The sequence below is a fragment of the Chaetura pelagica genome, unplaced genomic scaffold (assembly GCF_000747805.2).
Source record: "Chaetura pelagica isolate M959 unplaced genomic scaffold, ChaPel_1.0 scaffold117, whole genome shotgun sequence".
Lineage (NCBI taxonomy): Eukaryota > Metazoa > Chordata > Aves > Apodiformes > Apodidae > Chaetura > Chaetura pelagica.
In genome coordinates this window covers 2,950,172-2,966,418 of record NW_009954185.1, presented here as the reverse complement: position 1 = coordinate 2,966,418, position 16,247 = coordinate 2,950,172, and the positions used below count along the sequence as shown (strand labels likewise).

Genomic DNA, 16,247 nt, shown 5'->3' with positions numbered 1-16,247 from the left:
TTCATGAGAGAATCAGGCAAAGGGTGGCAGAGTGCAGATAGAAACCTGGTGCTGTACAGCACATGTTTATTGTTTTGGATGAGACTTATATGGGGAAGGTAGGGATCCAAAGGCTCACACCCTGGGTTAGCAGCAACAAAAAAACTCACTAAGTACCATGCAACCCTTCTGTATTTCTTCACATTTGAGAAAGACTATGCAAGTGAATGACTTTTAGTGAAAATATTTACCTGTAACCAAATTGTGCAAAATTAATGTAATAAAAGGATACTGAAGTGGAATGGTTTTGTTTAAAAAACAGAAAAAAAATATTAAAATGTGGCTCTTTCAAAACTAGATGTCTAGATCCATGGAAATGGCTTCAAGAATTAAAAACTGCATTGCTGTAATTCTCATTAATTTTTAAGGAAATCAAACTAATAAGGTGTATCTAAAAAATTAGTAGTTTTACAGTGAACCCTTCTAGACATAGACAGCTAAAAACTTCTATTTTATATAGAGTTATTTCATTAAACCTGCTTGTTAACATTTTAGTATTCTTAAGTCCTGATTTTTTTTTCAGTATGACAGACCGATACTCAGATTGGTCGTCCATTTCTCTAACACATTAGAGAGACAGATGCAATGGAAAGCATTTTTATTAAAAGACAGTAACTTTCCCCCATTAAATGAGGACTACTTTTCAAAAAAATTCAAGTTATGAGTTGAACAGCTCTTACTAGAGCCTTACTATCTCCTCACCCCAATCTTCAGCTTTTACATAAACTGGAGCTTCTTTCTACTCTCATCCACCAAATTAAATTCTACTTAAATTTCTGTTTCCAGTCAGAAACTGCCAATCTGAAAAAAAAATAAATTATAGTTTAAATGAAACCACATTCTAAAGACATCAATATGCATTAGAGATTTGATTAATTATTCATGGCCACTTCCACACAAAGCAAAAAAGTTAGCTCAATGCCAATTATTTTTCCATTTCCTGCCTTTATGGAGCACTGCAGTTGAAAGCATGTAATTTGTGGTACCAGTGCCACCCTTATTTAAGCAACAAGTGGCCTCTATGATCAAGAATAAAATATTGTTAACTAGTAGCATACTGCTAACATTATTTGGCCCTATTTGATTCTCACAATGAAATCAGCTTTAAGGTTTATATACCTGTTTGTATCTGAAAAATGTTTGCAAGTTTCACAGTCCAATTTTTAAAAAATATAATTGCAACAATGGGGCTTCTCAGTTCTCTTTACACAAGGATGTATATTTTAAAATAAATGTCAGAGTGAGCAAGTCACTCTCTGTACTGCAAGTTCAAACTTGATCTTTAAGCTATTTGAGTATTTCATGAACCAACACATTAACAATTCCTACTTATACTTAATGAAGGACTAAAGGCAATGAGGAAATGTTCAGCCAATTTTGGCAAGTGTAGGATGAACTATTGTACATTTTCCTAGTTTTTGCAAAAACTTAAAAGCCCACAACTCCCATATTTTAAAATTTTAGGAACACACATTTTCTATCTTAAGTGCTGCTCTGCCATCTATCTATATGCAAACTCACTTAATTTCCAACTCTTCAAAATATCTCCTGCGATAGCATCTCCCTTATTTCCTGTTTAATGTCATATTAAAAACTTCTGTATTTCACTGCTACAGCTACTTGTCCATAAGCCCTCCTGGAAGCAACATCCCTACACTTCTGTGAGACAGAAAAAATTGCTGTTGGAACAAGATTCAGTATCATTCACACAATTTTAAACCTTCACAAATAAGCACTGGAACTCAATATTAGAACAGGGAGATGTTTAATTTCACGAGAAGAGAAGCTTTAAGCCTCAAGTTAGCTAGATTTCTGGCTTACTCTAAGGTGAAGCTTCCCTCTCCAACGGAAGATTGTTCAGACTTTAAAAGCTCCCTGGAATATTTTTAAAGAATTTTAAATAGAATGCTATGACAAGAATTTGAGGGCAATTTCAAGAACAGGCTTCAAGAGGAAAAAGAATTGTTTGGATTGATGACACCTTCTCTCTGATAGCGTAGGGAAATTTTTTTACACCTCAAACCACTTTATGGCCATTTTTACTTATTATTAACATAGTTTAATTTATTAATAACTCAAATGTTAATAAAAGAGAAACTTTAATAAATCTGTTCTGAGCAGTTGTTCAGGCACTTCTTACAGATACCAATGAATATATTTAAGTAGTATAGAGCAAACCAGGATGCAACTGTAAGTATTATTTGTTACAAAGCCTAGCAAAAAAAAGAATTAAAAAAAATTAAAAATCTTTACATAGTACTTACCCCCTTGTTTCATCTTCTTGTCCTTTTCCTCTTTGTATTTTAATCCACTGTTCCAGCTGCAGCATTGAATTAGTTCTCTGCATAACTCGCTCAGACTCCATATGTGACTGAATTGCATTGTGTTGAGCTCCATCTCCACTGTCTGCCAGGACAACACCAACAGCTTTATTCTCAGACCCATTTAAATGAACTGGTCTGAAGTGTCCAGCTTGAATTGTGGTTATGGGTAAAGTCCTGTATTCAGATCCCAAAGCATTTATTTTTACACTGTTAATTTTTGTTAATGGTTTATCTTGCCCAACTTTCTGGAACCCGTATTTTTCAGCTTCCAAAGCTTTCTTCTCCTCATTTTTGTTCACTTCTTTGTTTTTCTGGTTATTCTGTGCCTCTGGCTTGATTAGCACCCGATGGTTTAAAATATTATTTGCCTCTCGAGGTGGTGTATTTTCCGTTGTTAACCTCTCTACTCTGAAAATAAATATATTACAAGCTATTACATCAACAAAATATTAATTTAAAAATTAGTAACACAAAAAGAAAAGTGAATATATTTGTGTCCTTTCAGTGAAGCCCTGATTTTACACCAATATCTTGTCTTTGAGAGAAAAATCCAGGACATATTTTCACATTAATCAAGGACAAGCTTCTTTTGTTGTTGTTGTTTTGGGTTTTGTTTTGGTTTTGTTGTGAGTGGTGTATTGTTTGGTTTGGTTTTTTGGTTGGTTGGTTCCGAGCTTTTTTGGTAGAAGAGTGCAAGTGTGTTTTTTCTTCCATACTTGTCTTTCTTTGCTATTTTAAAAACATTTATAACATGGGGTAAATTTTTAAGCCAACTTCAATTTAACCCCCTATCAAAAAAAAGCACAAGAGAAAATAAAGCCAGGGTCTGGAAAAGTGGATGTTCAAATGGCTTTTCAAGAGCTAAAGCTTCCAGACATCAGCAGTATGAAAATTCAGACACTTTTAAAAGCCATCTTTAAAAATGGCAGCAGATTATATTGCTAACCAGCTTGGCATTCACAATACTGCTGAATTTAACATATAATGAGCTCCTTTAAAGAAAGCAAACAACTTTTCATGGTCACTGGCATCAATGAGGTTTCTCTGGTATGTTATCACTTTGACTGGCACACATGTCATGGAAAGAACTGTGGCTTTCCTAATTTAAGAGAGAAAATAGCTGCAGACTGAGGGAACTGTACCACAAAAATAATGGTATTTTTAGAACACTTACCACTTTTACAGTACTTGCACAAGTACTCAATGTATGCAGTTCTAATAGTTATCTTTTAAAAATTTCAAAATGTCAAGAAGCTGTGTCGTTATTTGTATTGGGACATGAACTAAACACCTAGCTCATACAATGACTTTTTTTTCCAGTTTACTGGAAACAAACCCCACAAAAACCCTCAAATGTTCCAATCAACATTTTTTTTTCATGGGAGGAAAGAAGAGGAAAAGATATAATTCTTTAAGATTACATCTTTGTATAAAACCAAACCAAGAACAAAACTTTATTTTAAGATTATGTCAAATTAACCTTTCATACAAGCTGTGCATTTTTTTTGCAAATGCACTATACATCCATATAACTGTGTCCAGTTCATTTGCCTAATCTGTTTCAAAAGTTCATCACTTACACAACTGACCAAGAGCACAAGTATGACTGCTTCTCTGAAAAATACTCTAATTCCACTTAAACGACAAGAAATAGCTGTAAGCATTTTTGCTTACCCTGTCTTTAATAAGAGGCTTAAATGTCTAAAAAGTCTACCCTTCCCCAACAGACTATTTAAGGCATGAATTCCTAACAAGCCGAAAACTATTTGAGACAGAACCCCAGGATATACAAAAAGGACTGAAAACTGTAAGGTCCTTATAAAATGCTACCCACTGCTAGTAATATCAGAAGCTTAAATTTAAATGTACCTCTCATTACCATCCTACTCTTACTATGAATCCTCCACGATGTAAAAGGAATCAAGAAACTCCTGTCTTGACAAGTAACAGCAAGACATCAACACCCTCTGCATACTGCACATGAATTAGAATGGAATGCTCATGCCCTTTGCATGTTGACAAAGGGAGTGATGTTTTTTTTCCCTCCATAGTTGTGATGATCCCTATCTCTGCTTGATTTTTCATGATGTTATAAAAGTCTTCCAAAATTCGCTGTGTTAATATAGGTAGCTCAAAACAGTTATTTTCTTTCAGTAATTATTCCTGAGCTGCCAACATGAAAGCATAAATATTTGTCCAAGGTATTGCAAATGAAAACATTTGTACCAATAATCTAACATGCACATCTCCTTGGCTATATGAGTGACATTATTTTAAAACAGTGTTTTTTTTCTCATACATCACTATTAAATGCAGACCTTAGAGACATCTGACATTTTCTGCTAGCAGAAAGGAGAGGGTAATATTGCTACCAACCATAACTCTGAGTGAAAAAATCCTGATGTAGAACCAGTTTTTATGTTGACTTTTGTGCAGGAGGATACATGGTAAAACTGCTACACTTACACCAGCTTTTCAATCATTTCCAAGTATCAGCAAAAAAATGCTAGGCTGATCTCCTACTGCAATTTAAACTTGAGGTGTTTTTTTATTATTTTTTTCCTTCCAGACTTGAAACTGTTCCCAAGATCAAATATTTCTGTCTAAGTTCCTTCTCAAGGTTATCAAATAAAACTGGATCACCTCCTCCTTTCACCTCAAAACTTCACTGTGTCCTACCACAAACTAACCAGTGTCCTACCACACACTAAAGGAATTCTCCAAATGGGAAAGGGAATTAAAAACTCGATTTTCACACAATTATCAAGACAAAAAATGGTGTTACAGTCTTCAGCCAGCACTCTAAAAGTTTACAAATAAATGTAAGGATTACCTTGCAAATAATCCTAAACACAGGCCTTAATATATGCAACATTCCTTAACAGTACGACTTACACCCTTGTATTAACTATAGAATTCTTTCTCAAGGCAGAGAAGCAGCTGCCACTCTACAGATGGAAAATCTGTGATGCAGAGAGAGAATAGCTTCTCTAAGGGCATACATCATATAGGCAGCAAACTCAAGACTTTGGCACAGTGTTCAATTCACACTACCTTAGTACTTTCCCAACAAACCCCAAAATCTCAGAATTGTTTTTCCATGCAGTGTCTATGCTGTATCACTTCTTAACATGGTCATGCACAACATTTACATTTGGCATTCTTTGAGATGGGTGAGATGCCAACAGAATTCTGGGCTCTCCTAACTCTGTGCATCAAATCAGTTAACTCTGTGTGAGCAACAGATCTCTTTCCACAGGAAAGGATCCAAATAGGAAAGAATTATCAGAACCTAATAGGTAAATTTAAAAAACAGAAATCCATATTTGTATTTGACTCCATATTTATATTTGGCTCTCAAAGACATATTCAGCAAGACTTGTAGGACATTTTGAAGATGGGAGAAGACAAGAGATGTATACTGAATGCAGTGTATAGCGACAAAACAGGAATAGTCTGAATAGAACAGTAATATAGGAAAAGTACTATTTTCTGCTGTTTTATATAAGTACATATATAAGGGGGCATGTAATCAAGTATAAGACAGACATGAATACCGATTTAACAAAGCCAGGCAGAGGCATTTTAAAGGAAAAAACCATCTTTTCCAAACACAGTGACATCAGTAAACCCCCACTGTGGATGTTGTTATGCTAACAAGAGCTTTTTTGGCAGCTTAGTATGCTGTTCAGGGAGAGCCAGTACACCAGGAGGAAAAAAAAAACAACACTCTTTTCTCAGTACATGCTGCATTACTCAGAAGAAACAAAGCCTCTGGCACACACAGTTGACAATGTAGGGATAGAAAAATTATGCTCTTAAGCACGGGAGAGGAGAGAAAGCAGCACTTAGGGTAAAACTGATAAGTCAGCATGTTGGTGGATACTAGCATCTACGAACACAAGAAAGCAATCTGTGCTCATAGATACAACTTAACTGTGGTCTCCAGTGACAGAACATGGAATGAGTAAAATGATTTGCTAATCCAGAGAGGTTGTTTAGGATTGCATTGCAAGTCATAAACTTAAATACTCCCTCACTAACTAAAGTTTTTGCGTTTAATTATTTTCATAAGTCTCTCACTACATTATTAAACTTGAATTTACTATCTAGATAACATTAAAACAAAATTGTTTAAAAAGGAGTAATTATAGTTAAGCCAATGGGACTAAATAATACTTGTCCTTCCCAGCAGTTACAGAAGGGAGATTTTCTGCAGCAGATGCAGATCAGTTCTAAAATAAATGGTTGCATTTTTATTTTCTCACCTCAGTATCTCATTTCTGTATTATGTGGCTAAGTGTATGGGGAAAGTAAGAATATTTTACAGAAAACTGGGCAAAACTCCCAAAACTTAAATGTTTTATATATTTATATTTTTCCTAAGGAACTCACATCCTCAGAAAAATAAAGATACGGATTGCAGCTCTGAAATTATTTAAAGCTGAAACATTCAATTTAAAGACTGTAGGGGTTTGGATTTTCAAAGTATCGTAAGAAGTGAAGTACCTTGACTTCTAGATTTAAAGAACTATACTATAAAAACTGACTTATAATTGAGCAATTTATAGTAACAAGCACTTAAGAGTAGCTCAACATCAGCTTACATCAACATTTAAGGAAGTAAGTTCTTGATAAATTTAGCTATTATATTGTAAGTATCTGGTCAGTTGGAAAACTATATTCATTACAATGTTAGAACCTCTAGAAAAAAAGAGAATTGACAAACAAAGGTAGCAGTTGAATTTGACTGAACAAAAGTCATTTATGCCTAGAGTTACATGCATGCCAAACTTTTAGGTTACTTAGGGATGAGGTAATACAATACTTAACACATAACAGATTTTTACATGGAAGAAACAGTATTTTTTCTGGATAAGATCATATCCTGCTACACGGTTCTTTTTAAGAACTGGTTTGATAGCCAAAAGATGGATTCTTCAGAAAACAGATATCTGAGGGGTTTTTTTCCTTATTATAGCTAACAGAAGTCTTAGAAACTTCACTGGTCTTGAAACATATTTGCTTTCAAATAATTAGTTCAAGACTACTAGCAAACTTTTCATAGAGGTTACATTTCTGATGTTCCATTCTAGGGTTTTTTGTCTGAATTAAAACAAGATAGTGTTACACAATCTCCCTTCCCTGCTGCTTTTCTGACACTTTGTTCTGGCTGTTGATAAGCCTGTTCTGCCTGGGATAGCCAGGCAGAAAACTACAGATTTTGCTGCTGAGTGCTTTTCTACTAGTTTTATGCGCTACACTGATTCACCAAGGAGTAAGATAAGCAGCCAAAGCAATATAAGGCAGATTGCAGCAGCACTTACAGTTGGATCAAAGTGTTAGATACGCTTAGCTATACTGGGAATCCTCCCCCTTTGCCTATATGCTGCCAAGCACTTGGAAACGGCAGACATCAGTGCTGGAACTGGCACTGTGGCTGACAGGGGTAAGAGAGCATGGCCAAGCATTCTGGGAGGCTGGAACACACTCCACAGCAGCAGACTGCACATCCTTCTTATTAGAGCAGCCACTGAACTTCAGCCTAGGAAGGATAACCAGTTTGCAACACCGCACCAGGCACCAGGGCAAGCTCACTATGTGTCTTGCTAAGCTCTGAGGCAGCAAACAGGGCTGTACAGCTGTACTGATGAACAGCACAAAAGACTGGATCTTTACATTAACATTTCAGATCACTTTTTATAAGAAATGTCACAAGTAATAATGTAACATCTGACTATGTAAGTTTACTGAATACCTTCTACGGAGCATTGACTACTATGGGAGAGACTATGAAGACAACACATACTAAGGAGGCTCTGTCAGATGGAGATTCATTTCTGTATCTGTAACCTACCACAGCTATCTGCAACACACTTAAAATGTGAACCAAAACTGATTTTTCAGATTAAGCTTATTATTCACTAAACTCACTGAGATTTTTTTTCTTTCAAGATAATGCCTTTCTTTTAAGTATAACCTCTTAAAAGCTCTTAAAAGAGAAATTAAAAGGTGAGAAAGGTACTAAGTACCTGCTTGCTTATTCTCTGTCTCAGTATGCTTATCCTTTCCCTTCCCTGTGTCATGTACTGTTCCCAAACATGAGGAGGGTTACAGGAGACAACATAAAATCTTCATATATAATAAGAAATCATAGAAAATCAGATCAAATGTCACTGTGGTAACTGGACCTACTCCTTTCTACCAGCTGAAGTATTTTATTTTCAGAAATTTTGGGAAAAAACAAACATGGAAGTTGAGAGCTTGAAGCACATGTTATTTTTTCATACTACAGGGAACAATGTATTTTTTGTTAAGCTATTTCACTATGGTGTCTAATGCAAAGAATGAAATACTATGCTGTCTATATAAAGGATAGTAGAGACAAAAACTAAGATTTCAACTTTTTGTTTAAGATTAGTGACTAAAGGGTTGCACAGGTACAAATATGAACATGTTCCTAGTTTACTGTTACTCTTCTGCATGTCCCACAAATGGGGGTAAGTAGAAGTTTCACTATGTTTGACTAAGAAGCTCACAAAACATTAAAACGTGTAAGACTGAAATTTCCTGACAACTTTGTATTCCAGTTTATGGCTCTATCAGTATGACATGGGGACACGGGACACGGAAGTGCCAGGAACAAGTTAATGGGAATAACATGTACTAGCGATGCAAAACTCAGAAAATTTTACCAAAATACAAGCAATATGCTCACTCTTCTGCAAAAATTGCACCTGTTTCATTCTTTGGTATCTGCACTTATGGAATTTTCTACCTTTTTTTGTTTTTAACTTAGAATTTCTCAGCCTTGCTGCCATTTAGCTCCAGTGTATTAGGAACTTAGTGCAGAAGCAGATCAAGTGACAGCAACCATCAGCAATAATTTCTGTGTCATCAGTAATGAGGAGGTTTTAAGTCTTCCATTGATGGGGTTTCCATTATAGATGACACGGAGATGACCCAAAGGACAACACTTAGAGAGAAAACGATTCTTACTGGTTACACAGCAGCAGACACTACTCAGCTTCTGAGAACACAAGGCTTCCAGAGATAAGTTGTTTCTCAATGTCAACACAGGGATACATGAAGGATAAGGCTCCAGATCAGGTAAGTATATATTTGATAACAGCTTAATGATGAACAAGAATTGCTCCCCACAGGTTGCCCATAGGTGGAAAGTGGTTAATTTAGCCAGAAACTACAGTTGTGAATTTGAGACTTACACAAGTCAAAGACTACCACCAGTTGAGCTGCTGTTATGGTTCAGTCAGGAGGGCAGAGGAAGTCAACAAGCCTGCACAAAGGACTTGCCATTGCCCTTCTTTTGATGTTGCTGGCTAAAGGGATTTCTCAGGTTCTAGTGCCCTTGCTCCTTACTCTCAAGGCATCCATATTCAGAATGGAAATTAGATTATTTTTACTACTTCAAAATTTTATCTAACATTGTTAAATCCCTAAGAGATCTTCAATGTAAGGAGAAATTACTTCAGCAAATTTGCATCCTATTTTAAATTATACTCTTTCATTTAAATAAATCAAACTAAATATGGTAAGGAAATACATTGTGCCATTGTTTTGAAAATTCACACTACCTCTTCACAGGTTCTGTCTGCACAAGTGCTGCATCTGTCATGACTTTCATCCACAACTCCATTTCCTTCCCTGTATCTGTGCAGAAATAATAGGTCCTCATGTTTGGATGAGCTGCCTGATTGGAAATGACATGGTCATTGCAATAAAAATAAGAGTCTGTAAAAGAAAAGAGACAAATAATGTTACTGTATACTCACTCTAATGTTTTCTATAGTAAGATTTTTGTAAATAATATTATTAGAAAAAATATTAGAAGGAATACTTAAATGTTTCTCTGTCACTGCATTCAATTTTCAAAATAATTGCCTATAATTTTCCATCATAGCTGCTTCTTCATTAATACATTCAATAAAAAGCCCTCCAATTACTTCAATCTATAAAAAAATATCTCGACTATCCATTAATGTAAACTAATATCATTATTATAGATTTTGGCATAGATTTTTGCAGTCTGAATGAGACAGTAAGTTTTAATTTGTACTTACCAAGCAAATACATGATGTGTTGCTTAGGAAGCCAAAAGAAGAGCCAAAAGGAGCTCATAAAAAAAACAAAAAACAAGTCAAGAGAAAATATTTAGTAGTGATTTATAACATGATTAAAAACATTAGCTGTGAAACACTCCAATTTCTTTCATGTGATACTGTGATTGAAGTGAAAATAAAAACTTCATTTTTATTTATATGTAAAGGCATGTAAATAACTTAAGAAGCATTTAAGATCTATGAAGTAAAAATTAAATAATAAGTGCTATTAATCCATTTTCTTATTCTAGTAATGTCTATATTTACATCAGGCTAAATACTTGAAGACTCTGCTACTGTACTATGCAAAAATCAGACTCAGAAGCTGTCTGGAAATCCTGTTTTGCATAAAAACTCAGTAAATTGAGTTCTAATCACTAGGCTTTTGTGGTTTCAGACATAATATTAAAATTAAAAATTAGTTCCCTTACCTTAAAGGCATATTTGCGGTTAATGTGGTCCTCAGGAGTAAGCACAGATATCTGAAAACTAGGTAGAAGTATGCTACCTAGTATTCCTTCTTCTTTCTCATCTGTGAATGTATAGTCTTTAATTAGAGAACAAAGTGTTTTGACATATAACACTTGTATTCAGACCCTTCAGTCACACAGTACTTAACAACCTAAGACCAGTAACAAGATGTTTACCTGGGAAGAAAATGCATTAGAGAATCAGAAAGCCAGCCTGACATGTTATGTAGGTGTCTGCATACTCTCTTTCAAGTGTGCAGTCCACAAGAGCAATTATGCAGCGCCCTCTGCCAACACATGCCACAGAACATGCATCACAAAAGAGTGCACCCCAAGAACCTGTGAAGCCCCAAGAAATCTAGACCACCCGAAAATGGCCACCTTCAATGTTTTCCCAAGGTAGACAAGTGTAAATAAAACCCCTCCTGAGTGTGTTAGTTCTGTAAAGTTTAAGCATGTGGGCTACTTTACAGAAATTGCCTTTGAGAAAACACTACAAAAAGCTTCACTGAGAGTTCTTCTGCAGATTGGTGCTTACCTGCCTATGACTTCAAAACTGAAAAGCAGGTGGAAGTCAAGTGTCTAATTCAGTGACAAGAACAATGCCTGTTATCTATTGCCTGCTCATTAAAATTGCAAATAACCTACAAGAGCAGAATTATTTTAAAATACTGTTTATGAATCTTGGCCTTTGAGAAAATTTGCACATCCTTTTTTTGGTATCAGGCATACTCAGCTATGAGATTTTACAATTCCCATGAAGAGTCTACACTCATTGCATCCTATTTGTAAGAATGTTTATCTTTGAGATCATTTGTAAAAAAGAAACAAACTGACCCCCAAAACACCCTTTCCCAGAACCATTTTTAGAAGAATACCTTCTAATAATAAATTGACATTTTAATTGGAAGCCATCACAGCTCTTAAATCTAATTATACTTCAATAAAGGAATAATTGGATGCAATTCACAAAGTCAATCTTAATTGTATTTGAGACACAGAACTTTTATTCACAACTAGTATCTTAGGAGACTCCCTGCTGTAACACTTGTCTTATTTGAAAAGACTGCCCACAAAAAATGACTATGTATCTATGAAATTAAGATAAAAGCACAGATATTCCAAAGTTTCAAGCATAAAAAATAAACAGAATAGAAAAGAAATGAAGGGAGTTGATTTATTTTCAGGTAGTCAACTGTACCCACAAGCATGCCTGTAACCATCCCACTTCCCGATCCCAAAGATGTACTCTTTGATAAACACACATGCCCTCAAAACCTGCCTTTCTCCCACACCTCAGAATGCATGGCAAATGTTGGGGCTTTCTTTATTTGGACTGCTGTTCTGGGGAAAAAATCCCTTCCTCTCCTAGATTATACTTTGACTTACGACAGAGTAAGTCACACCCACTAGTGCCTTACAAAAGCATTAAGCATTTTTGTTTCAATGAACAGCTGCATGTCTGGGGGACTCTGGTGAAAGACATACTGTTACATTCCATGTCCAGATTTTAAAAATCTGTTTCCCATCAGACTAGCTTTTATCTACACATTACATTGTCTCATACCCATCTTTACTTATATACTGTGTATGAATAATACAACAGAGAAACAGCAGATCTGTCCAACTCTAAGATCTTTTGCTGTGTTTGTGGGGTTTTTTTCAACTATAACCTTCCAATACAAAAGCAGGAAGTCTTTTATCCCTCCCTGAAACAGAGTATTCTTTAACTTCTGAAAAAAAAACAACACCCAATGCATCATTTTTCTTTTCATCTCTAAATTAGATTTAAGCATAATGCTATCATTGTAACATGGTTATAGAAGTTCAGTAAGATTTACTAACAAAACAAAAACAAAAAAACAAAACAAAAAAACCAAACCAAACCAAAAAAACCCACCAACAACCACAGTCCCCTAACCAGAAACACTGTTTGTGACCTATGAGTAAGTACATGTCTCTTCCCTTCCCATTATTTTAATATGAGACAGAACTAACACAGACATAAAAGCACTGGCTTTAGAGTGCAAGTTTTTTATAGTTTAGTAGTAATTTCTAATACCTTTAGGACTATCACTATATGTGTCTAATTACAGCTTATCAGCTTTAATTGCTTTTTAGTAAGCGAATGATAGCTAAAAGCTAAGTTTATCGTGTAAACAATGTAGGCTATTGTTGTATTTAAGCTTATTTGGCACACTAACATCTAGAAATGAAAAAGATTATAAAGCCGTTTGGATTTGTTTTATTTGTTGTTGGTTTTGCTTATTGTTTATTTATTTAGATATAACTCATGTGCAGTGCTTTACATCAACTTATTCTGTTCTTAAGGCAGCTACAAAGCAGGACTTTCTTCAGACCCTTTGGAATAGAGAGCCTGAAGACTTATTTAAAATAAGAAAACTGTATAAGAAAGCACAGAGTATATAATGACCACTTAACTAAATCAACTGTATCACAATCAATGCCTCCATAACTGAAATTATAACCTAATTTTGACTCAGCAGTGGTTTATCCAGCCACACATACTTCTTGGGGTAAAGAAACAAAGCCTAATGATTATATTTCAAGAATTCAGAATTTCTTAACTATAACAGTTACAAAGACAAAGCTTTTGCTTTTCATAACCTGATTTGACTTGATTAGAATAGAACCAAGATGCTCTTTAACAGCACATCATTTTAAATTCATTAATCACTGCTTTCAGCATCACCACCATCCACAGCACTTACACCAATTCTCAAGTATTTTCCTAAACTGAAACCCTGTCTTAACCTTCACAAGACTGCAGATGGCTTTAATTTAATTTTCGTCAATCTTCTTTGCTCTAGGCCTCCATTACAAAATTATGGTTGTACACCTTATTTCAGGACTAAACGTTTCCCTATGCACACATGCCATTTGCATATCCCCTCAGCAGCACTACATAATGGTGAAGGCATCAGTTTTTTAATATACATATTTGCATACTAGAATTGTAAGTAGCTAATTTGTCCCATGTAAAATAAGTCTGATATAGCTACATAAGCCAAGTAAGAGATTTCTTTGTTCAAAATACAGCAGAGACTTCTATTCACATGGAATTGGACAATGTTTCACTTTGTAAGTATTCATTAACACCGATTAGATTCCCAAAATGCATGTATATTCCCTTTATCATTCCAAAGGTAGTTTCAGTTCCCCTGCACTATCCCTTTACTATCCCCATTTCAGTTACTACACTTAGATGAAAAATCAAATTTAACCTGGCATCTTTAGCTCCCAACAGCAAAAGCAGTGAGAAAACTACAATTCAGAATTTAATAAAAGAGGTGGCTGTGAATGGGTTTGTCCTTTAAGCATATCTGACAGGCAGGAAGTTATCACGTGAAATCGGTAATTAAGAAAGAAGGAAAAAAAATTAAAAGAAGAAAAAAAATAGTACCAGATCTGGATATTGACAGCTGTACAACTATTTTATCCATTAACTTAAAAGAAGCACTTTCATTCTTCTTACACTTGAGTGGCGTGTCAAAATTTGTCAGAAAATCTGCTCTCAGTGGAACTTACCTCTGTAATAGAAGAGACACAGATCTGAAAGCACAAACCATCGTTTCTTCCACAACTTCATTCCAGTACTATCCTGTATTAATCAAAGTGATCAAGTAAGAACTCTCTGACTGTTAATAGTAATAGTTAATAAAGTAAACTAGATACTGCATAACCGTGATGGTATGCTTGCTAGTAGGTAATTTCCTTGACTAAGATACTGAAAGTATCTTTGATTTCTCACCACAGGCTCAACACTGGAAAACCAAAATCATAACCCAGGAAGGCAGAAGTTAAGATGATTCAAGAATAAGTTAAATCAGAGCCCATTATTTTTGTATGCTAGAGACTACAATCTACAGTTAATTGAGAAAAATGTATACTTTTTTAAAAACAGGAAATGAGTACTTGGGGTACATCCTCCTTTGTTTTCTGAAGAAACTTTCTGCTGAACTTAATTTTCTACCACCACTCATATCTAGAGAAAATTTCTTTCTCAAATAATGTTTATTCCTAAAGCAATTTCATTTCCTTTTATGTTTATAACCAATTTAGACTGCACAACTCAGAATGAAAGACCGCCACCACTATTGCAGAGTAAATAAATCAAAGCATTGCAGCACACACATCCTACTAGAAACAGATTTAATAAATATGTTAATCTGTTCCAAGAATAGAGGAAGGTATGTGCGAATTATCAATATTCTTGTAGTAAATAGGCTTTGTGACAAGCAAGAAGAGAGATTCTATAATGAAAAATTGTGGGGTGGTGTGAGTTTGGGGTTGTGTTTTGGGTAGATTTTTTTTGAGAAAAGTCAGCATCATTTTTAGCCTTCAACTTCAAACTCTGCTCTTTTTGGGAGAAGAGAATGAGCTGAAGGAGGGAGACAAAAGAGTAAAGCAAGAATTAGCTAGGGAAGAATAAATCAGAAAAAGTTAAAAAATCCTTTTGCCACAAACATTTTCACAAATTGAATAACTAAACACTTTATAGCATCTTCCTTCTGAGGACCTCAAAGAGGGTTAAAAACCACTACTTAAGTCTGGAAGAGCACATTGTCTCTAGCAGCCAGCTCCTGTTTCACAGCTGGAAAGGCAGACAGGAGGAAGGAGACTGTCTTCCTCACCTCACTGACAAGGTCACTGACACAGTGGTGGATTAAGACACCAGATACCTGGCTCCAAGGACACCGGCCAGAAAACCAACCCCTACCACTTGGAAATATGCAGACTTCTTCAGTATAAAGGATTCTCTCAAGGCCTCAGACAGGCATTCTGAAGAGGCCGTTACACAATGTTGCATTTATCCCATCAGTCAAAAAACACCCACAGGTTTCTACAGACCCACATGTAAAATTTGGGCAGCAATGAGACACTCTAGAAAATAACTTTTGATCTTCTTCAGATAGAGGGGCACACAAAATGACTGCGTGGTTCTCATTTTAAATTCCTCCCTAGTTTAAAGTACACTCCTTCTGTATCAGTGGATTTACTAATTATTGTTTCCTCTTGATTGCGATTACGTCATAATATGGTAACAGTATATTTATAACAAACACCTTCCTAAATAGTTGAATTTGGACTTAAAAATTAGTAGAAAAATGACAGAAGAATGGCATTACATGCAATGAGAACAGTACACCCTCAGTCAAACAAAACTTGCTGTTCTCTGTGATTACATAATACACATCAACAAAGTTATCTCACTATCAGAAAGAAACTTGCATAAGCATTCACTGTAAATTTCTGAAGGTAGTATCTGTTGG

General features: G+C 35.3%; 1 protein-coding gene across 1 annotated transcript in view; it reads right to left on the bottom strand.

Annotated features, from left to right (window-relative positions):
- PLEKHA5 (pleckstrin homology domain containing, family A member 5) overlaps positions 1–16,247 on the bottom strand; it is a 167,884-nt gene that overhangs the window by 41,288 nt on the left and 110,349 nt on the right. Inside the window, exons 5-8 of the mRNA XM_010002944.1 lie at positions 14,503–14,575; positions 10,915–11,015; positions 9,959–10,074; positions 2,304–2,771 (exon numbers count right to left, since the gene is read on the bottom strand). Of these exons, the coding sequence (XP_010001246.1) occupies positions 2,304–2,771; positions 9,959–10,074; positions 10,915–11,015; positions 14,503–14,575 (758 nt within the window). The remainder of the gene's footprint in view (positions 1–2,303; positions 2,772–9,958; positions 10,075–10,914; positions 11,016–14,502; positions 14,576–16,247) is intronic.